This window comes from Acanthaster planci, linkage group LG19, assembly GCF_054643075.1.
Source record: "Acanthaster planci isolate LZ-2023a linkage group LG19, COTS_SCS, whole genome shotgun sequence".
NCBI classification, from domain to species: Eukaryota; Metazoa; Echinodermata; class Asteroidea; order Valvatida; family Acanthasteridae; genus Acanthaster; species Acanthaster planci.
In genome coordinates, this window is record NC_141795.1 from 3,716,861 (window position 1) to 3,741,114 (window position 24,254).

General features: G+C 43.2%; 1 protein-coding gene across 2 annotated transcripts; it reads right to left on the bottom strand.

The window, feature by feature from the left end:
- Positions 1 to 7: 7 nt before the first annotated feature.
- Positions 8 to 23,194, bottom strand: LOC110973983 (protein transport protein Sec24A-like). Of its 2 annotated transcripts, XM_022225260.2 has the most exons (23): positions 23,047 to 23,194; positions 22,733 to 22,908; positions 20,973 to 21,632; positions 19,368 to 19,511; positions 14,971 to 15,072; positions 13,588 to 14,234; positions 13,192 to 13,367; positions 12,781 to 12,883; positions 12,398 to 12,524; positions 11,985 to 12,094; positions 11,325 to 11,556; positions 10,786 to 10,841; positions 10,444 to 10,545; positions 9,114 to 9,218; positions 8,404 to 8,527; positions 7,878 to 8,036; positions 7,197 to 7,370; positions 6,919 to 7,029; positions 6,473 to 6,651; positions 6,194 to 6,331; positions 5,494 to 5,691; positions 4,787 to 4,890; positions 8 to 3,213 (listed from the first exon to the last, which is right to left on the bottom strand). In XM_022225260.2, exons 2-23 carry the CDS (start codon positions 22,830 to 22,832, stop codon positions 3,102 to 3,104), a joined length of 3,963 nt encoding a protein of 1,320 aa, XP_022080952.2. In that variant the 5' UTR covers positions 22,833 to 22,908; positions 23,047 to 23,194; the 3' UTR covers positions 8 to 3,101. The 2 variants fall into 2 exon arrangements, with proteins under 2 accessions (XP_022080952.2, XP_022080960.2); XM_022225268.2 differs by lacking the exon at positions 19,368 to 19,511.
- Positions 23,195 to 24,254: the final 1,060 nt, after the last annotated feature.

Here is a 24,254-nt window from a genome sequence, read left to right on the forward strand (position 1 = left end):
CAAGATGTCTACATATTCATAGTCAAGTTGATTTTATTCACCGAACTCATGTTGACAATGATATAGGTAATACATAATTAAAACATTATCATGCTTAAGTTATCTCAATTAACCCCAAAGCTGCCTGGACTTTTTGGGGGGGAAAACCACCCATAAATGGGTGCCACAAATGCAAAATTCAATTGGTAAGCTTCAAGTCTGATTTTCACTGAACAAAGGTGTGCTACATTGTTAAGACTGCGTTACAAAGGCGAATGTGTAGGCTGCACGGACTATGTAAAAACTTGCACAAATTTTACACGTCGCAAGTACGCATAAATGTGGGTAGTTAGTTACCAGTGTGTCAATATTGTACCGTAATACGTGCCAAAGCCATATCGATAATTACAGTACATCAGATGTCATGCTTTAATAAATAATCTTTCTCCCCCTACAATAGTTGGTTGGTATTGCAAAAGTAATTTTACAATCTCTGACAAACTGTAACAAAACTTAAGTTTCCACTGAACTAACCGTAAAACACATACATTGTTATGTCATTTTTTTGATGTTGCAACCACCGTGCTTCAAAGTACTCAATAGACTAATTTCTCAGGGTCCAAATCAGTAATGTTTACGAACTACGGTGTGCCTTATGCGAAGAAACTGCGCAGGAATTCTTTGCCAACAATTTGAGACAATTGCACATATACATTATCAGTAAACTTTAAGACCGAGTTGAAAATGAAAACAAAAATTTCCCAAATCAGAATAGAGGTACCTTTACAGAAACGAAGCTCACAAAACAATCGGACAACCAAGTCACTTTACTCCCCAAGCATTAATCTTTTGTGTGCGAGACGCCAGTAGCTGCAAGAATTGTACACGATTCAAAAAAGTTAAGGACCACTTTTTATTTTGTGTATACTTTTTAATGAGATATTTCACTGCAGAAAATGAGCATTTGATGTTTTGAAACAATGTTTTAATTTTTTATTCCAGTGAGAACACCATCTAGACAACAAAAGATGAAAGAACTAGACCCTACTCATTGCTTGGAGAAAAATTACAAGTTACGAAAAAAGTGGTCGTTAACATTTTTTGAGTAGTATATATCACGAAATGCACATATAATACACCGAAAGATTTGAATATATAGTTGTACGTATTAAGAAAACTGTTGTCTTTCGGGGCATGATCCGGGGGCGGGGACACCTCTTTCCTTCTGGCAAATCTTTGAAAGCATACAGTAAATAACCAATGGCACTGAGTGAACACATTCAGAAAGTCTGAACACAGCGGGCAGCATAGCCAACAACTGCAAGCGAAATGATCACCTTGGGAAGATCATCTTACATCAGATAAAGTCTTTTCATGTTCTTCTAGCTTCGGACTGACTGATGACACAATTCTTAAGAGGGATTTCTGAATGATGGAGACCACCAATATCAGTTCTATAGGGCTGGAGCACTTAACATTCATTCAACTTCAAAAGTCAGGCAATGGCACCCAAGGGCGGACGGGGGGGGACAGCAAACGGGGCCATTGCCCCCCGCCCCGAAAAAGGCCATGCATTTCATTTCCTTTTCTTCCGGATGCATACCAAACAAACACACAAAAAGCCCAAAAAAATAAACACATGTACCCTCACCTCTCAGTGAGGTCATAAAAGGTTAAAAAACCAGACCTCCACATTTTGGGTCCCTCTGTAAAGCAAGTTTAGCCTTCAAAGGTTGGATTTTTGGATCTGTCCTTGATGAAATGCTGTTTGTAAAACTCCTCAGGCTCCACAGCACACAAATTGCCGGACCCGAATCACTGCACATGGAGTTTTAGGGGAAGCTATGCTATACTATATTTCTAGCTTTGTTTTATAATGATGATTTTCATGTGAAAATCTTGCGACAACAAAATGATATTTTGAAATGGACGAGTCTGCAGATTCAACCAATTTGGCAAATTTTTGCACTTCAATTTTGATTGATTTCAAGCACAGGTAGAGATTTTGCACTGGCATTCAATTAAATGAATAACTCTGGTTGGGGAGATCTTTCTATTTATTGCAGGCCTGCTGCGTTGAAGAAAAATAACCAAGAGCAGATTTTTTTTCTCAGAATGTCAAGCGCGCTGACTCTCATGTACCAGAAAATGATACTCCAATTTAAAGTGGATTTTGAGGAACAAATCCCAGGCTAGAAACACTGCATTCTGTCTCTTTTATAACTCGTGACAAGATGAGAAACATCGGTGGTGCAGAATGAGAGGAAAACCACATGCGCTGGGGAGGTAATTATGTTCTCCTGCTGACTTTGGACAATGGCACTGACTTTGGACAGCAGGAGAAGAGGCCTTACTATACCAGACTTGGGTACCGACTCCATGTATACGTAGAGGATTCCAAGTCATTTCATATGAAGTGCAACAGTTCCCGTCCAGACACTACTCCTATTTTCCCTTGCATATCTCCTCTGTAGAAGCCTGTTTATAGTTTGTGTCGGAGCTTCTTTTCTGTCTGTGGCACCGGCGATGAACCAAACAAGTTGTGCGTGTACACATTTGCCTCCACCAACGTGCTTAAAACAGTCAGCCAACTGTGCAAATGAATATTCATGTTTAAATCTGAGTAAGGCCGTCGAAACATTACATTATTTCATTTGTGTTCAGAGTCAGTGAAGACATTCCCAATCTCTAAGGAAAGCGGAAGGGGAAGGGGAATCACATTCTACTTTGCATCCAAATAACTTGCTGGCGTTCTGCCACCCCAATCAACCATGCAGATTCACTGGGGAAGGGGGAATCACATTCTGTCAGATTTTAATTTGCATCCAAATAACTTGCTGGCGTTCTGCCACCCCAATCAACCATGCAGATTCACTGAAGCCGTTTGTCTCCTTATTTCCAGGAAGTGAATCGGCCAAAGCCTTATTTACCCGACATTTTTGCAACATTTTCACTCACTGTGACTGACACCTCAGAGTGTTGGGGCAGGGGGAAGGGCACTTTTAACAAGTCAGATGTGACAATTCCGCCCTCCCTCACCGCCAGGCCATTGAGGACCCCCCCTACATCACAGCAAAATCGAGGACAGCCTGTCTCCAGGCACGGTGGAAGGCTTCCTCGCTCTACTTGATCTCCTTCTGGAGGTGTTGGAGGAACTCATAATATGACATCGATGACTCCGACCGGTCCTGAACCAGGTGCCGCAAGAAAAGCACTCGCTTTTTGCTGTCCTCCCTATATGAGATTGTGACACAGAAAAGAGAACCTGTCAAATCTCATCTCACCATTGCCACTGACCCCTCTCTACCCGAGCTTGAATAAAAAAGGAACAGTTAAATGGGAGTGAGCCCTTCACCACCTCCAAGAATAGGAAAAAAAAGAAAAACCATAGGGAGAAAACTAAAAAAAAAAAGTTGACAAAAACAATGGCGTTCCCATTTATTGCAGAAAATTTAAAAAAATTTAAGATCAAAGATGTAACTAAAGATAAAGCAAACATCAAAACAAAACCAAAAAATATAGCAAAACAAAAGAAAAGCACACGAAGTAAATTCATCTTGCCAAAACAAATTGGCAGGGGGTGGGACTCGATACCCACAAATCCCCTCCTGTTGCTTCAGGATGTGTGTCATTCAAGTTTGAGCGATTAAACAGAATTCTGGGATGTTTCTTGACGCTCTGGACTTGACTTCTTAATGCAGAGTGGGAAGTGTGTGCGACACCTGGAGCCCATGCAAAGGAAACAGAAAACGACTTTGACAGCAGCTGCAGCTTATCATAATGCGATGACGACACCAGATGGGCAGGTTTGAATTGATCTTTGAAAGTTCACAGAATTCAAGTCGACAGATTTGGCTTTCATACAGTAAAGTAGGCAAAAAAAAAATTACGTCGTGAGTTAACTGCTCATTCAGAGACTGTTCTGGCCGCTGGATTAGGAAACACATGTTTGTTTGCCAAGGGTCTTGATGAAGGAAACGACAGATTACAGGATTGACTTAAGATCCAGGCAGGTCTTTAATGGCCCTTTTCCCTTTGATGGTACATCACTTCCCCTCTCTCATCCACCTGACCTTCACAACAACTCACGGCTCCCTCCATCTCCGCAGAGCATTAAAAGGCTCTAAAATTACAGCACCGTGTCAACTGAGCGGGACAACACTGGACTCCAAATTTATAGAATCACCCACGCACGCGAAGCCACTTAGTCACGTCAGTCCTTCCCTGATCACACTGGAGCCAGCGATGTCAGTCACAATAATCAAACTAGCCTGACTTAAAACTGCGGAAATGGATGGATGGATCAATGTATACTTTTACAATGTCCACTTTTTCTAGGCTATTTGAAATGACAACTCGCGGACATCTATCTGGTATGGAGCATCTTGAAGACCACTCTTGTTCAAATGTTCAAGGTTGTCCATGCTTTTCCAGACGCCTGACGATGCTGTTGTTGCTGAGGTGTCAATGAAGGGTAGCCAGTGTCCAGTTTAAAAGTCTTTTGGTTCAATTTTGATCCGAAACTTTGCTCTCTGAGAAAACATTTCTGAGCAAGGGCTGCTTGGCCGTGCCGGCTTTTGGGAAATTTACATGGGGAATGGTTGCCAGGGCAACACAAATTGCGTTTACACTCACACTCAGTGTAAACACACCCTGAATTACTGCAATACTGGTGCAACTTTACAATAATAAATACAATTCGAATGACCTTCCTTGTGTATAAAGACGGTGTCCTCACCAAAAAAAAGTCTCAAGAACTAAAGCTGTTGGGAAAGTGAGTGATCGGAGAAAAGAGAAGTCATCCTACCTTATGATATGCAGGGGTGCAGCGTAGGCCCGCTTGTCTAGAAGCCACAGGATGAACGTCCGCAGTCTCTCGGAGGCAGGGTTTGCGAGCTCTGGTAACTCCGTCTGAGACAGTGAAATAATGAACAAAGACACGACGGTCCATCAAGCTGATGAAACTGATGCAAATATGCTGAACAGCTTTGCTGTGAAGGTCACCAGGCACCTACAGTACACTATTAAGGTTATCCAGCACCAATGCCTCGAAGGTCATGCAGCACCTACGCTACAGGGGTCACCAAGCACCTGTGCTATCAAGGTCACCCAGCACCTATGCCTCGAAGGTCATGCAGCACCAATGCTATGAAGTTCACCAAGCACCTGTGCTGTGGCAGTTACCTTGCATAATTGCAGTTTTTCCAAACTTTCATAAAATTCACTTAACCCCGGGATTCTTTTGACCGTGACTGCTGGGCTGCGGTATGCAAAGCTCTGTCCAGCAGCGGGCCCCATTGAACCAGCAGTCGCATGGTGAATAGAATGTATGTGTGGTATGCACTAATCCTCACACAAAGCCGCAGCTGTGGACGTCTCCCGGTACGAAGGGGTTAAGAACAATTTTTGTGGGACAGAGGAAGAGGTTGAGTATTATTAAGATATGACACGGAGGATGCGGAAAAGAAACTTCACTTCTCCTGTATTTGAAATCTTATTACAACAGAAACTCACCATGCCCTCGGGAATGGAACGAAAGTTGGGCACGTCCAGGACCTCCATACAGAAGGCTATGGACACATCCCGATTGATGAAGAGATACAAGGCGTCACCACAATCCATCAGGTAGGCACCGTTGCGACTGACATACTCTGAGGACAGGCCAAGCAAGGGTGGCTGGGGGACTGACTGGTCATTGACCAGGATGGAGCCCTGCATCAAAAAGTCAGGGTAACAAACCGGGATATACAATTTGCTGTTTGGCAAACATGGCATCCTGCACAGTAAGTAATGCTAAAAGAAAGAAAAATGAAGGACTTGTGGCGTGGACTCCACTTCTACTGAGTCAGATGTTTTTGAATATTGAAAATTCTGCCGTGTCTTCTTTGACCAGAGGTGATCAGATCCTGAGAGTTACACCTTAAGAAACCTCAAGTTCTACAAACTTTACTCCCTTAACTCCACTAATCTTCCACTGTGCAGGACACCAATGGTAGTCTCTGTACTAGAACTTTCATCAGACATTGAGCCTTATGCAAGAAACAATGGCTAGGCTAAACTTTTTCTCAATTAAAAAAAATTACTTATCGGGCGGGGGGGGGGGGGAGAGACAGCAGATTTGCTGGCACAAGACCCTGCACAGAGTTAGGTAAAAGACTGGCTTTTCAATCTCAGAAAAGCGTTTGGGTTACAGACGACACAACATCTGACCTACCTCATCAGACATGCCGTGTACAGGGTACAGGTTGGGGTGTAACTTCAGCATGACGTAATGCAAGGGCTGGCACTTAAACATCTCCATGGAGTACACCCGCTCATCAAGCCTGGTACTGGTCCCCAGACGGAAGGCATTCTGTAGGGCGTGTAAGCGGTAATGTGATTGGGTGAAACTGACCAAAGTGGAGGGCAATCCTCCAATGAGAGAAATTGTGTTTTGTCTGAGGTGCTGAATAAACAACCTGTATGTATGAAAACAAAAAACAATCACTCTTACGTTTTTCAGAGCGGCCAGTGTGTACAGGGGCAGCATGCGTAGTGACTTGGGACACATGAGTGTGCCGACAGTCTGCCCGCTGGGTAACGTAGCCTTGAACGCTGAGAGGGAGTCTACACACACGTTGACAAGTGCATCACGGGCATCGGACATCGTCGACGTCAGCGATTTGTCCACAGCTGAATATATCCCAACAAGACAAAAAATAGGAACTCCTTGATAGAGTTGGTAGTACTGTGAGGCTGTATCTCATGACAGTAATCAGGCTTGCACTGTGTGCATGCAGTAACTCATTCATACATGGCACAGGATGTGCACATGAACTTTTCATTTGAATGTGCACAAAATTGGGCATGATGTACACAAAGAAAAGCTGTTAAACAAGAAATACACCACTAATGTCCACTGATCTTTTAAATGCAGACTGACAATGTTTGACCACTTACCCATTCTTGTGAGCAAGGCTATGATGGCCTGCTGGTCTGCCCCCGCCATGATCTCTGACAGCTGATTGGTCACTGGCAGGCACATGGTGTGAACACGGATCCGCCTTTCCCCTGAATAGTTCACGAAAAAAGTCCAATGCCATCCATATTGCTTGACACTTGATTTTCTTAGGTATGTGAACTTGTGATGGTCCCTATCCAAGTGTAAAAATTAAGAAGATCCAACTGCCTCACTTTCAAATGCATTCATCGCTTCATCCAAAATTGAATGGAATTACCTTTGCTGCTTGTGTAGAGGAGAGCAGCCTGGAATGCAGCCACCGGCGAATCATGGAGCGACTCCTCTATGCTGACCTGCATGGCAAAGCCAGCGTCCGGGTTGATGTTGGGTAATGACAGGAGGTCCGTCGACCGCACAAAGAAGTTGCCGTGGAATGTGTGAATGCTCAGGCCTGCCAAAAAAATGAGGGTGAAAAAAACGTCCTCGAATTGCTGGAGGATGATGACAATCCCCAATTCACTTTGCCGTCGTCAGTCTTTGGATAACTGGGCCTAGTTTCATGGAAGAACGGAGCTGAAAACGGTGCTTAGACTGTGTTCAAAACTGATTGACTGTGGCTTGGAATTATGCAAGAGTCTACGGCTGTGGCTGCAGCCTCTTCCCATAGAGTTGTGTGTCCTTTCAAGCCATAGCCGAGTATTTTGGACACAACAAGATTCATGGTTTAGCAGTTCCCTGAGAGTGGCCCGTGAACCAATTCACAGCTCTGCTTAACTGCGCAAAAATCTTCACAATAAAGAAAATCATGATGCTTAACAGGTTATCTTATTTCAGGAGAAGGTAAACCAGTTATCCTGGCATATCTTTGACTAAGCAGAGATATTTGGGGTAAAAAGACGGTATGTTGATTGCGATCAACAGGTAACGTTCCTGGAAGTTGTCTTTCTTTTCTACTCACCTTTTGTGCATCTTACTCTCATGACGGCCTCAAAGCCGATCTTCCTTGTGAGGTATCGCTGGAAGTCGTTGGTGAACCGCTCCACTTCCACGAGGTTCTGAGTGCTGTGGAATCCTGGGTAATAGCAGAGACTGCCACCAGAAAACTTGGCCACTCCGGCTACAGGGCAAGAAAAAAAGGGTTACCATGACAGCAATTATTCAGGTTTCCAGATAATTCAAGACACACAACAAACCTAGTAACCATTAAAAATTTTCAAAAATCTAATACCTGCACATCACTTTTATAGAGCTTCTTGGCAGAAAATCTAGGACGCCAATTAAAAAGCTAAGCCAATATTACGAGAGCATCAGTTATAAAGCAATATGCATCTCAGCACTTAGGTTAGTGACCTATTTTTCCCGAACAATGTCTGTGCTCACAGTTTCCACGAAATTCTGGCATTTAGAATGCTTTCAAATGCATGAAATTTTACTGACTTTAGAAACACAGTGCGACAGACACAAATGATCAGACAAGCTCTTACCTAAGGTGGCCACATCAGTATACTGGGTGCTGAAGAGGAACATGTCGCAGGCAATCTGCTGGGCCGAGAAGTCCAGGGACAGCTTCTTGTAGAAGTCTACTGCCGGTCCCAGATTGGCAACACTCTGCCACAAATGCAAGTCACCAAGGCACAGTTATTACAGGAGACCAATGCAATGGGCTTTGCACTGGGGACTTTTAATACCCTTTTTTCAAAATGCTACGCTCGGAAATTTTGCACTTTCTACGACCCTAGAACAGAGGGATGGTATTTTGGACTTGGCTTGGGCAAGAGGGGTGCAGCGGCATTTATTTGACACCAAACTAGCTGAAACCCCGATTCTGAAATGAGAAATTTAATTGATTTCCTAGCTTAGGAACAAAAGTTTTAATAAACCTTATTCCTGGGAAGCCATTTTTGATCGTGTTTTCAGGAGTTATCTTATTCCATATGATCTGTTAATGGGGTGGTTTGCAGACTATTTTGGGTTCCAAGCCTCACATTCGTTTTTCTTCAGTGTGGCTTTAATCATTTAAATATAATTAATTATAAATTTTAAATTTTGTAATGAAGCTTTATTTCAGAGCTTTCATCTTTGCTCTCAGGTGCCAAAATAAAAAAAAGAGTTAACCTCACTTTCAATTCAATATGGCCAACCATGCCAAATAGGAGCTTTGTTGAGATGGTTCCAGCAGTTATCCAAGACTCACCTTGGATGAAGCTCTTTGGTTCGGATCCTCCCTGGATTTGAGTGCTCCCTGGCCCAGGGATGGTAGCCCCGACTGGAAAACGGTGACACGCCCTCCGGTCGGACTCTAGGGAGAAAAGAAATGAAAATGATAAAATTACGCAACTGGAATCGACAGCGTGATGGTTTGAGATTCTCTCCAGGAACTGCAGAGATGGTGCCATAGCCACTCACATGGGCATCATTCTATAAATTGGTGTCAAATTTTTGTAGTGCCCCTGTCACATCTGACAAAAGACGTTGTGAGTTCAGAAAACATCCCTTTCATTTCCAAGAGTGAAAACAAAAACAGTTTAAAATCAAATTCCCCGCTTCATGTATCTCCATGCCAAATTACACAGGTCAGGTGTAGCGCAGACACAAAAATGCCACACTTGCAAACCTGGAAATTACAGGATGACCCACGAGCTCAGCAAGAATACACGATGCGTGTGTGTGCTGGTTGGCCTGTGCAAGTAAGGCAGAGCGACGGCTGTTTTTCGTGCGAATGTGCAAAAAAGTTGTGAAATTTTAGCGTAAAAGTGACTGCAGCACGGCCAAAAGAAAGCAAGCTCTGCTCTTTGCCATGTGACAAATCATTCTCACTGGAAATTCTCTGTCAATAACATGTCTTACAAAGTGAGTGTTTTTTGCGTTCATGCTTGCTACACAGGGAACAAGTTCCTCCGGCTGGAGATGCAGACGCCACTTTGTTATGAGCCTCGAGGAGGACCAAGAGAGGGCGCTGTTTTCTTAGCAGTGGTGGCTCCTTTGGTCGGAACTGATCTTTGCTGGTTCATGAATGACTAGGTAATGCACACGTTCTGGTGGTATGCATTACATGCCTCTTCAACCGATGGGGTGCCGTGAATTTACCAAATGCATGCATTTATCAAGCTAAAGAATACCATGCTGTCCCCACTCCCCAAGAGGGTTTCAAAGTTTGGAGGCTCTAACTCAGATAAAGCACTGCCTTGTTGGATGTTTTATTAGTTTGCACGGTTCATCTTTAAGATAGCATGAGAGGCTACTGGTGGAATGCTTTGTTGATCTTAATTCTTAGGCTTTCTGAGTAAGTTACAACCAGCGACCATCATGAAATGTCATTAAAATACTTTGATCAGGTTTTGCAGGGGTAATCTGGCATCTCTCTCGAGGAGTGTTTCCCTCACGGCATGTGGGGGTGCAGCGCCACCGCAGTTATGGCATCTCATCCAAAATACTCTATTTTCCAGAGGAAACAGAATGGAGAGAGATTTCTGAGATTTGAGCCACTCCCCCCAAGAAGACTGAAACGGATCCTAGGTTCTCACCATGAGTTTGAGAGCTGCTTGCAGCGCTGGTCCCAGTGCTGTCTGCGTGATTTTGTTGCCGGCAAACATGGATGGCAGCTGGTTGAGGAGCTCTTGCACCAACTGTGAGAAAAAAAAAATAAACAAATGCTTCGGATCTCAGGGATTAACCTGTGGAACCCATCAAACCAGCAGTGTCATTCATCAAACAGTTAAACTTCATTTATCTCATTAACAAAGGCTGTTGAGAAAAACAATCCGTCACGTTAGCTTTAAAAAGATCATTAAGGGAAAAGGTACGGATAAATAATGGGATGTTATCATTTGAAAAGAAACTCTTGTTTGTTTTGAAATCTTGCATACCTCTTTGTTTTCGTGGACATTCACCAGCAAGTCATTGGGGCAGGGAAGAAAGATATCTGGAAGCAAAGGGAAAAACCAACCAGTGAAATAACGACCTCCTTCTAGACATAAGGATCGCAAAAGAATTCAGCCTCAACACAATCATTCCGGCTGGTCCAACCAGCAGCTTCCATAAAGTGCATCTTGTTTTCCCATTTGCAGCAAGTCATCGGTTTCACCACAAAGTGACGTACCATCCCTAGACTTTGTACACACAATACGACAGTTCGAGGTGCAGCAACTATCCATGATACGTCAAGGTGTGAAACGACCAATGAAGTAATGTGAACATAGCGTTATCAAACCTCAAGTGTCACAGGGATTTGGAGTAGCTTGGCGTTGGAAGACAGACACGGACCTGACGGGCCAGGAACAAATGGAGGCAAATTCTACGCCGAACTCAAGACTGGAAAATGAGTTTTTCAAATGATAATGGCACACATAAAAGGGCTAAGATGACCTCAAATGCTCGTCGGAGAAACTGTAGCTCTGTAACTCACCGTCGATGTCCGACACCACCAGCATCTGGGGCCGAGACAAGCCCTCCTGCAGACTGTAGAAGTGCAAGGTGCTGTCAAACGTGATGAAGCCGATCATGGTGCGCGCGTCGCCGGGCATGCGCTCCAGGCAGTCAAGGAGGCCCTGGCAGGCCACCGACAGGTAGCCCGACTCCACGGCGCTGAAGGAGACGTCGATGACAAAGAGGTAGACGGCCGGCTGTGGGGGCCTCAACTGGTGAAAGGAGGAAGAAATGGGTGGGGGGGGCCCAATGAGTAATCATCTGATTCCTGGATCAAGAGACTCAGACTATTTGAGAAATCTTTAGCAGCCGCTATAGTCCAAAAAAGAGAGAAATTCTGGAAATATGCGAAGTTGTCAGAGGTTTTCCAACCTATAATGTTGAATTAATGAATTTGTCACTAATGTTTGGAAATGTCTACAACTTCTACATTTTTCTTTCACTTCTTTTATGCAGCACTATTCTGACTACTGTCGTCAATTTTTCCAATTACGTTTTGGCACAATAGTTGCCTCTTTTGTGCACCTCTGCTCAAACCTTCAGACTCATTTTTTTCATGTTTCTCTCTTCAAATAAAAAAAAAAAATAATGCTTATTAATTAGATTTCTATGCGTATTCATGGGTTCCCGAATTGCTCACCATGTACTCTGAGGGCGCAATGAACTCAATGGTAGAGGACTTGATTTCCGGCCTCCTCTCCGGAGCGCCATAGGTCTTAGACACTGGGTCATAGGTGAACTCCTCTGGTACTGGAAAATTGAAGCAGAAATAAGAAATGTGATGTTTTCTCATCTGTGAGGAAGCAATAACAAGTCATCCTGCATGTCTAAAAGGAGTCTTTTTTAAAAATTTAACTTCTCCGGAATGCAACGCATAATGCAGTGTAACATGACACCAGAAAATGCAACAAGATTACAAGTGCTGGTGCTCTAAGTGGCATTTCACTGCGGCGTTTCAAGACACTACTGCGCACTGCTACTTAAATCAAGCATGTCAACAACTCTTCTTTGAGACAACTTTGATGTTGGAAGGCGGCTGTGTGCTGCACTCACGTTCGTTTATCCTATAGCAGAGGTTGCACTTCCAGCGTCGCTGCTCAATAATGGTGACAAAGGGGTTGATATAGGTGCGACACGAGCGACATCTCACGATGACACTGGACTGGATCACAGGCAAATGCTGGAAAGCACGAAGAGCGGAGGTTCGAGTTATGAGTGGCTACAAAAGACAACCCTATGCCAACTGAACGCTCCCCTAGAGCATCCAGGGGAGAACTACTTCAAGGATGTGGAATTTAGAAACTGATGGTCGTGTAAGATCTTGGAGTTAATACTTGTAACACTCCTGCAGATGAGACTTACACGAACAAAGACATTTATTGTTTGACAGGAGAGGCCACCATCTTTAGGAAGTTGTAGCCTGGTGAAGTACTCACTGAAAGGTCCCGGAAGGGATGTATGATGAGTCCTAATGGCAGTCGTGACTTCTGCAGCAGGCTTTGGGTCTGGGGAAGAGCGTTCAGTGTGGAACGGAAGATGCTGCAGGAGGCAACAAGAGACAAACGGTGTTGTCAGATCTAGTAACTTGTTTGACTTGCAACAGTAACAAAAGCGGATACAAAGCCCTTTCGACCACTAAAGCAGTTTTCCAGTGCTACCAATTTTTTTCTGCAAAAAGGCCTTCACAAATTTTGCACTGTCTTGCTCATGTTTTGGCACAACGTTTGTGAAATTTTAACTAAAGTTCTGATCAAATCCTCTCTTCGGGTTGGCACTGGTAAATTCTCCCACACATCCCATTCTGTGTGGTACCAAAAATCTCAGTGCTGAACAGAAAGTCCACTTACTCCGGGTCGACCTGCAACTTGCTGTACTCCGGGTTCAGTCTAGTCTTGGGTGGCTCCACTGGCGTGGGCTCCACAATGTGCCTCTGCTGCAGTAGGTTGATGGGCATGGTCTCACCCTGCTGGACCCTTAGATTATTCATGGACGCACTGAGGCTATTCATGCTCGGCTGCGGGCCCTGCGACAGGAATAAACTCGAGTCATGATTTCTGATGCAATCAAAATGGGGCATATGTTGCTGGAATTTTAAAGGATTTTAGCGGATTTTGCAGGATCTGGGAGGGTTAAAATTTAAGGACGCATTGCATGGTATGGGGTCATGTCTGCTGGATGAAAGATATAATTTTTTTTTAAAGATTCTATCATGAGAATTCCAAGGATCAGCCTTGCTAACTTACCGGTTGCTGCATTATGCTGTTTGTAGCCATCCGCGCTTGACCCCCATTCGGCTGTGGCATGACCCCCATCTGCTGCATGGGCTTGCCCATGCCCTGTAAGGGCGGCTTCGGTTGGGCCATACCAACCTGCCCCGCAAAGGTGGACGGCTGCTGGTACTGGCCTGGCTGGGGCGGGTGTGTGTACCCGCTTTGCTGTGGGTACTGCCTCGGACCGGTGATCCCTGCAGAAGCAGGAGGGTGTTGTTCACCCACTGAGGGACCACTGGTTGGGGGACCACCCCCTAGGGGACTACTGGTTGGTGGGCCAGTAGTTGGAATACCACTCCGCTGTAGACTGCCCATTTGGGGACCACTGGTTGGGGGACCACTCATTGGGGGACCACCTACTGGGGGACGACTTGTTGGGGGACCAACCACTGGGGAACGACTTGTTGGGGGACCACCTACTGGGGGGCCACCTGTTGGGGGACCACCCATTGAGGGGCCACCTGTTGGGGGACCACCTCCTGGGGGGCCACCTGTTGGGGGACCACCCATTTGGGGGGCTAGCGGGTGTCCACCTGATGGGATTCCGGCCCTTGGAGGACCTGCCAGAGGAGAAAAGGGTAGCTGCGCCCCTCCGTACTGACTTCCTGGTGTTGGAGGGCCTGGAAAGAACAACCAAACAACAAATATGCATGAAACAATATGCCTTCGGTACCAGTCTTGATTACTAGGTTGAAATGAACATCCGGGAGTCCAAGAGGATAAATTTCACCACAGGAAAAGACATTAAATAAACAAGAAAACAAAGATCAAATTTCTTCATCGGAGACTTTCTCCTATTATTTAAATACCATTCCTCTGTGCAAAACAGCTACCTAGACTCCCCCCCTCCCCAGGGAAATTGTCGACAAGCAGCCAGTACTTTTTTCTCTACATTGCTTTTTATCAAATTACATGTAGCTCCAATTCTCTAATTAACATTTTGTCATTAAATTACCAGTTCCCACCATTTAGAAAATCAGCTTCACAGACAGGAACGGATCACCTGTTTTATCATGCCTGACTGGTGTGGTAAGCATGCGCACAATTTTGTCAGATGGATTCAGCACAGGTTAAAGAACCAGATGTTTGGCCCTCTCTGCAGTTCAGTTATATTCAATTAACTAATACCTTGAACAAGTGTCCACAGATGCTTATTAGTTTATTCCAAAACTTTCCCAACCATGAACCATAACCAGGATGACGTCAAAACCTGTCATAAGGCAATTCTGCACATCTGACTGACGTAACAGGTAGCTGCCAAACCTTGTTGGAACAGTCTGGACTCAACACGATGGGTCATATAAGTCAACCATTTAGAAAAAAAAACCTATTGTAAAGGGAGCTGTCAGTCACTACCTTGATGATAATTGGGAGTGTATGGTGTTCCACCTTCCAAGGCATCGTATCTCTGTGAGGGAACTGGTGAGGGCGCTGCAGATGACCTTGCAGAAGGTGGACCTGGACATGGGTCCAAAAAGAAATCAAAAGAAAAACAAAACCTCCAATCATGACAAGTTAACAACACGTACCAATTTCAAATGACAGCTTGAGAGTGTGAGAGGAAATATTACACGTTTATTGCAGACGCAGCCAAGAATCCCAGTTACTGTCTCTTGATCTCAGGGCACACTGCTACATCATGTATTAAATGCAATGAGGATGGCAACAGGCTGCAGATCTGCAACGCGATCCAGCAATGCATGGACCTTGTGCGTACTGGTTTGCTCTGAGCTGCATTCTGGAATAACCATCTGCCCCCCTGGCATTAGTCAAATTGCTCCGTGAAGGCTGCCACTTTTTACCGGAATTATCCAAATGCTGAGAGCAGCTTTCGGCCACTGCTTCCTATCCTGACATTCAGCCAATCAAGATTTCAGACATGGAGAGAATGCATATTTCATGTCAGATAAAAAACTGATAATTCCATAGAAAATCCAACCCAACAAGTGCATCTACCCTTATATATGGATTCAATCATCCATAAAATCCACCCATAAACATGATAAAACCACACGCTATTCTGTTTATTCCCATTAAGGATGTACAAGTGCATGTATTGTCCACATACCATCATGGAGAAATAAGTATTCCATGTATCTATCAGTACACTGACCCCATGCTAATGTGAAGTAATACAATACACACATTGATATGGGGTCAAATTTCATTTTGTTTCAGACAGAAGAAAAAATACATAAAAATGTTACAAAATCACGTCGACATCTGATACTAATTATGAAATCTGATGACAAAATGCAGAAACCCAAGGACTTTTAGATTTGATGCCTATTTATCAGACAAATCAAGAATTACCGATGGATGAACATAAAGTTCTGAACAGCATGATTTGCAAGTCAGCAGGGGCAAAGAGCTACAGCTACATGTACAGGTGTATATTTGAACCCTGAGTTGGGAGAAACATTTAGCAAAGCTACACATTTCATATATGGGATTTGAAGCTATTCACGGTGACAGACAACTAAGGTGGAAAGCTTGTGGTAGCACCATGCAAGGATACGATCTCTTTGTGAGTCTGTATGGTTCTGAAAAAGAACCGTGAGGAACTCAACGTTTCGGACAGTGTACGAGTGTTGTATTCGAGTCATCACAAGTCCCTTCAAGTTAATACATGTATGTAAGTCCATCACAAGTCATTCAGTCTTAAGCCATTCAAATGACCTGTGACAAAAGCATTCTTTTGTCATTGTTCACCCTGTTACTTATGACTGGCCTTTTGAAGGGACTTGTGACTGGCCTTGTGAAGGGACTTGTGACTGGCCTTGTGAAGGGACTTGTGACTGGCCTTGTGAAGGGACTTGTGACTGGACTTGTGAAGGGGCTTGTGAAAGGACTTGTTATAGGCGAAATGCTGAGGAAACAACTGCCGCAGCCAAACAGGCTGAAGCCTTTCAACACTCGGCTGCTGGTTCAGCACTAATCACGGACATGTTCAGGTATAATGCGTATCCTACTTTTTCTGTGGCCTGAATGAATATTGATTTTCATGCAGTATTAATATACCTCATTTAGAAAGTACATTTTAGAAAACAATTGGGACGGCATTAATGCCCATAACTTTGGTACGCTCATCACAATCTGACAAGCCTTTACTTGTCATTTGTCATGACATTGAATTTCTAGAAAGTGAGTATATATTTGATAAATCTTTCAACAGAAGTTGAAATTAGAGACACAAAGTGCTCAGAAATCTAAATATTTCATGACTACAAACTGTAGCATGGTTTAAATTACATCTAGCTAAGTACTGCATTTGTGAATGCCAATTTCTTTCCATGGCTTACATTCAGGTTATACCATGATTTTTTTTAAGGATAATTAAATTTTACTGTATGCTGAGAAGTATATCATTATGCACATGACGTATGTCTGTTTTACATTTGTGTGTTTTGCTTTTGTGTAAAATTAGCACATTGCGTGAATTTAGAACAGCGCATTACGCAGGGTTTGACACGGACTGTGCCACACAGTTATATGTCGCACCGTTTGTTGCTATGGATCGATCAATCCAAATGGAGAATTCAAGTTTGCCTGATGATAAAAGTGCATGGATGTATGCACACAAGTACTGTACATGCACCTTATTGTTCAATGCAAACTTGTTCAGTGTCCTGTACATGTGTCTACTGAACATTCACTGGTGCCCATGAAGATTTACAGAAAGAAACAGGAAACCACAATTTGTAACACATCACTGCCCTGGATGTTTATCTAGATAGGAAGCTGCAAAAAAACACCCAACAACAAACAAACTCAAGCAAGGCTATCATGCAAAATGGACCATGATGTAATGAAAGATAACACTTCAGAACAGGAGTACCAACACCAGCAAGTCACAAAAACAAAATGGCATCAAGAGAGGTGTCAGATTTCTACTTGACATGTTAATAGTAGCATTTTGATTTTATTTTTATACAGTTGGTAGTTTATCACAAGTAGTTAATGGGTATTAGGGCTGTGTCAATTGGAATAATTCACTATTTTAATATTTGACCTTCAGTTCAATCAAAAATCCGAATATTCGGTCATACTGACCGACCGGCAGATTGTTGATGAACAAACCATATGCAAAATCAGTCACGATAACGCACAAAATTGTACATTATAATCACTATAATAGCTTCTCACATCTTGGAGTATCTCCATTTAAGAGATGACCAATACTTCTTGCCTGTTGAAAATTTCTATTCCTTTTAAATTGTTTAATGAATAATTTACTTTTTGAATTGTAAGATTTCTGTCGCTTTTCATTTGAATCTGCTTGAAACAAGCCTCCACAGTGCAATTTTTCTTGTTTAAAACAAAAGCAAAATTCCATTTCTTTTCATGAATTTTACATTTGAATATTAATGACTGTGAAATGACAGACCATGTGAAGTTGAGGGAAGGGTTTACTGCACAAGAGTGATGATTTACATGTACATGATGTGTTGTTAATCCGGCCACCATTATGCAAAGCCTCTTCTTGAATCACTGCAAGTCAAAAGCATCTACCCCTTTAAAGCTACGGATATAATAAGCCTTTTGCAAGTTAAATTTGGAATAAAATCTGGTACACTGAGTTATCTGATTGCACATAAACATAATCGGAATCTCCCAGCCTAAATACACTATTGCTATACCCCATGATTCAGGGCAAGCTTCTGCTTAGCGACCACCATCTCTGAAATAGACGGGTTCCTTTGTGCCCTTCTTATCCATTGAAAACAGTGTATTGGTGCGAGGTGTGTCTTATGTAACTAAGCAAAAGCTTGCCCTGAATCATGATTTATAGCAACAGTGTATTTATAGTCTGGTTAATTGAAATTGCTATGCTCATGTGAATTTAAAGAACTCAGTATATCAGATTTTATTCAAATTCAACTCGCAAAAGGCTTACTACAACAGAAAAGAAACCCAGAAAGAAAAAGAACACAAAACAAAGCAGGTTAAAAGAGACAAAGCAGAACTACAGGCCTGGAATTATGTTCTGGGTATGGTGAGACCATGGTAGAGAGGTGGTTTCTCTTTTGAAAAGGGCACAGGCCCAAACTTCCTTACTATTCACGAAGTTGAAAAAAGTAAAGCACAGAAATTTGAATTACATGTATGTATCACCAACTCTCCCTTTTAATCTTCTAAAGAAGAAAAAAAAAACGGCTTGAGCACTGCACAAATGATGTACCTGTCACAGCCTGCATGCCAAAAGCAAATTACCTAATTGGGTCAACCATGAGATTGGGACACAATTTGCGACGGTGTCCTTGTTACATACATGTGGGTAACTTTTACCGTCTGTCATGACCTGTAGAGTTGGTCATTTACTCCGTAAAAATAACACACACCTTTGTATTCAGCCTTGCAAGATGTATAACAATGTCAATTGGGAATCCACATGCAGGGAAATAGCTGTTCATTTTTACGGAACCCATGTAACAATTGACACCATCACAAATTGTGCCCCAACCTCATGGAATGACCCATTCCAACAAGCAGTTGGAAGGAAGGTTGTACATGTATTTTAGTGGGGCCTGTGGTCAAAATCCAATCATTAGAGACATACACAGTCTACACGTAGATCTCTCACATTATGTACCCTGTAATTCTAGGCCTGAGCGTGGTGCAGTGGTCAACACTGCCAAGAACCCTGCAGATCGCGTTCAAGTCGCAGAAAGTTGAGGCGGAAGGTCCAGTGGCATGCAGCAACATTCCAGTTTAGCAGCAGAACAGGGTAAATTGGAAGGTCTTATCAGTACCTGAATCCCCTGGCGAATTGCTTGCCAGCTCGGCGGTTGGGGAGGCTGACTGCAGATGAAATTTGGGCATCGGCAGCGAGCCCAATGATCCCGTGGAGGGCGACCGTATCATGGAGGGGTACTTCGGTACCTGTAGGCCCTCCCCTTTTTGCATTGTGTTTTTTTTTTTAAATCCCAAAGTGTGTCGATTGGATGGGGGTGGAAATTGGCCATGGGTGGACAGGAGAAACGAGCCATGCAGCCACACGGACGGTAAAGTTTAAGAAGGGGGAAGGGAATCGGATGCATGTGAGTAAACAGGGGAAAACGTGAAAAAAATAATGGTTAATGACTTGCAGGTGAAAATAACTTGGAGTGCACAGGCAGACTTATTGCAGCATCAAACCATAACAGAAATTTACAAAGACATATTACAACCCTCATTGAATAACTTCAACTGTTTATGAAGGGGACCTCTCCCTGAATCCTAAATAAAATCCTCCACCGTGCAAAAAATCACCCGTACATGTACATTCTTTGAATTTACACTTTCAAAGGGAATCAAGCCCCACATACAGTACATGTAGATGTAAAGTAACAGTGGCCGGGCGGAATCTTTTTCTATTTAGACAAAAATTCCTTGAACACTATGAAGGTTTTGAGAGGGTTAGGGTATTTTTTTACACTGAATACATGAATAGGAAAGTACGGCTCTGAAATTCGACATTTTCACTTCATCAACTGTACATTTTCCATTCACCCCCAAGAGCTGTTTGCGAATGAATGCGTAAACTCATGATTCAAAAGGGGTGTGCATACATGTTGCTCCTCGTACATGATCCATTAAAATATGAATGACATTGATTGGTATACAATGTATTCCAGGGTTTACATTTGGTCAGATTTTTAAATGGTATAATTTACAATTGGGTAATCAACAAAAGTGCACATAGTTAGTATGTTCAGAATGGGAAGATTTATCCACAAATTAAAAATGATTGAGGTTTATAAATGAATTAGATGGCAAAACAAAATGCTTTGTTCAAGATACAAAGAGATAATGACATGCTTTCAGTCATGCAGATTCAGCAAAAAATGGGCAAAATAATGAAACGTTTGAGCATAAAAATAAGCTAAGCACATTTAGAGAGGATAAATTACTAAATGTATTAAGCTTGGATCTGTGCACACATGTACATGTACGTACACGTATGTTTTGAAAAACATAACTGGTCGCTGTCGTATGATTTACAAAGCTCTGTTCAACTCTGCCACTAAGGTAATGTGTACTGATTACTGGTCGATTTGACAAAATAAAACTACATGTATGTGAAAGAATTTCAACGCTTCGGTATTGAGCATTTGTTTTAGGCCTCAACTCCAAAACAGATTTAACTCTTTGCCTATGATGCACATGCATCCACATGGAAAATCTTACGAGTGGACATCAAGAGACTTTCCCTAAAACTGGTCAGTTTTCTTCAACGTGAAGCATGAGTGGTTTATGAGTATACAGAACTGAATGGCAACACAAAGCCATTGGTGAACAGAGTAGCACGTACATGCAACACTGCCCACTCCTAAGCTTGAGATCGCTTTTGGGCAATCTCACCCCATCCAACTCACCTGAGGAATTTAAACTTCTCTCCATCCCTGGCACATCGGGAGTTGATGGAGAATCCACTGAACCAGGAGTTGCAGCTTGTGGTGGCTGTCGACCATAGGGCCCGGGGCCAGTTGATGCGGGCCTGGGCACAGACGGCCCAGGGGCAGATCCAGAAGTTGCTCCTGTCGGGAGACCGGAGAAGCTGGTCCTTGAAGGGGGACCCGACTGTCCGGGAAAGGAGTTCACTTGCTGGGTGCCAGAGTACTGGTTTTGTAGGGGTAGTGATGAGGGCGGGTTGCCCGTGCCGTGTATGGGAGGAGTCTCCCCTGGTTTTGCATATGGACTGTTCACTCCTGGGTGTGCGGAGAAGTCACTTGAGGGTGCTCCTCTGGATGTGGGTGGGGGTCCTACCTGGTTCGAGTTCGGCATTGTTGGTGGTGCCATTGGTCTTGGTGCATATGCCCCGCTCAATTGGGGAGGCAGGGCACCAGCCGGGGGACCATCCTGCATTCTGGCATTACCTACTGGGGGCATGGGGCTACGGAACGGTCCTCCATATGTTGATGGATTGCCCGAGTGAGCACCATTGGCAGTGGGGGGCAGTCCTTGGTTAATTCCAGACTGATATCTAGGATTGTAACCCCCTGGGGGTGGTGGTCCTGGTTGCTGCAAAGGCGGCCCTGTTTAGATTTTAAACAAGAATTTTAGCAGTGGATGTTTACATGTACATGTAGGCCAAGCTGGTGGCAGTTCCAAAGCACTATTCTGCTGGACTTTTCTTTCCTGTAAAAACTCTAAACAGTCAAAAATTCAAAGAAGAAAAAAAAATCCTGTTTGTGCTCTTCTTATCCGGTGAAAACAGCATAGGCTTACAAAGGCCCATAGGCGAAGAATTGGTGCATGGCATCTCTTAGTCTTACGGAACAGGACAAAGCACAAGGCAAAAGCTTGCCCTGAATCATGGGGTATACTTCGTTGCAACAGTGACACTCACTGACAGTGTCTTTATTTATGCTGGAGAATTCAAATTGTTACATGTAGGCCTATGTTCACATGAATTTAAAATTAACGAAGTGGCTATCGTTACGGTAGCCATAACGCATCTCCCATTTTCTATCGTTACGGCACTGAACTGCACAAGTGCGATGACGTAGCTGATCATCACGACGTTTTTTATATTCTAAAATTACCTGCTGAATGCTTGTGGCCGAGTGGTCGAGTGGAAGGTTTGGAACCACTGCTGTGTGAGTTCAAATCTGAGCTTGGACCATTTTATTTTTTTTGGCCTAAATTTCATGTTTTATACAATAAATGTTTTTTTTTATGTTGGTTTCTAATTGTAGGTCTATAGGCCTAAGCAGGAATCTTTTTTCTTTTCTCATCGGAGGCTTTGGAGGATTTTTTTAAGGGAAACAAGTCCGAAATTTGCGCTTAAGTTGGCGTGCTTGCACAACTGCAGTGCTGTAATGATAAAAAATGGGAGATGTGTTACGGCTGCTGTAACAACAGCTACGGCCTAAAATTACAGAACTATGTGAACAAGCACGACAAGAGTTTATTCAAAGTTTAACTCGCTACTCAGGATAGTTCATCATGTTCATCATGTTTATGGCGTTGGAAATTTAACAATGGCCTAAATCATGTAGGCCTAAATCCCTTTCAACTGTTCAAGTTAGACCATGGAGGTAGAAATTAGACCTAAGCCTAGTTTTTTTTTTAATCATGTTTAACATGTTTAACTTTACCAAGATATTACACATTTAAGGAGAGGGAGACTCACTTGAAGTTGGTGGTCCCATACCGCTCGCAAAATTTTGTGGTGGGCCAGTGCCGGGCATTTTCATCGCCTGGCCCTGGGCGTGTGGTGGTTGATTCGCCATTTTGTCTGATGATGATGAAACAGCTTGATGTCTGATGAGTTGTCGAGTTGTCAATGAACCAGCGTTAAAACCCCAACTGCCAATCCAAAGAAAGGTGCAATTTTACGTATTTCATTAATATTTTCTGACATTTACACGACGCACTTATAGCTAAAATATGACAAAAATCGTTAATCTAGTCAAAAGAGTAAAAGACTCATCAGAAAGTGTCTACCTAAAGTACAAAACATTGCGTAAATTTTACTCTTCCTAGTGCGAATTCCACAAATGTGATGGTCGCCATTGAAGGAAAACCCATCGTCATCGCCCAGTTCTGAGCATGCGTAATGACCGGCATTTTCAACGTGGCAGTTCTAAAAATACCTCAAAGTTGGACTTCACGGGGGACCCACTTCTGTGTATACCTTTCGCAACGTGCTGACTTGCCAACGTCGCAAGAAAAGACGTGGTCACCAAATCAATACGTGGTCACCAATACGTGGTCACCATATTTAGTTATTGATTTGCTTATTTGTCTAATAACTGGTAAACCCTCAACAAAAAATAAAGCTAAAAATCATATACATGTAATACTTCGGGAAAATTGGCAAACTTCAGAACCCAAGGCACAAACATCCAAGACTCAAGCGCGAATATTGCTCTGGAAAAGTTGGCTGGCTTACTGCCTTTGAAGGCTGGAGTCACGGTAAGTGTTCATGGTTGTTTGCCAGCTTTCTTTCGTTAAATCATACACTTGCTGTTAACACCAGGTGTAGACATGATAGATAAAAGTTCCACGACTTTTAAGCGGGAATATGCTGTCTCCAAGCTTCGATCCATGTTGCACTAGCTCTGATGTGAAATGATTCGCCCGATGATAGACTTTTGCATGATTGATTTGCCTTTAAAACTTCCGCAAATACATTTACACGATACGGTTGTGTTAAATACATGTACATTTTAAATCTTGAAAACCGTAACACTGTCAACAGGGGTGGATCAGGGGTGGGGGCGCGCCCCTTTTTTCGCCATAGATTAAAAAAAGAGAGAAGAAAAGAGGTTGAGGGAAGAAAAAAGGGAGCGACCCAGGCCCCATAGATGTGATAAAGCGTACAAACAACAGTTATGCTTCCAGTTACCCAGCCCCCCTAATTTTACGGCCGTGACCCTAAAAATACCCCTGTCCCCTTTTGAAAATCTTTGATACACCCTGGTCAAGAAACAAAGGTGTTAAGATAAAAAAAAATAATAATACCGCCCCCCCAAATATAGACAAAGTAATGTTGTTTTGAGTGTCAATTGCACAGCCTTTTTTGTCAGGGAAACACAAGGCTGTTAACTTGGTTGTCAATCTCAATTTTTCCAGTTGAAGTACTGAAGCGGCCTAGGCCTTTCTGAAATGTTCTCATATTTGGCAGGCGATATCGCACTCATGGGTCAACG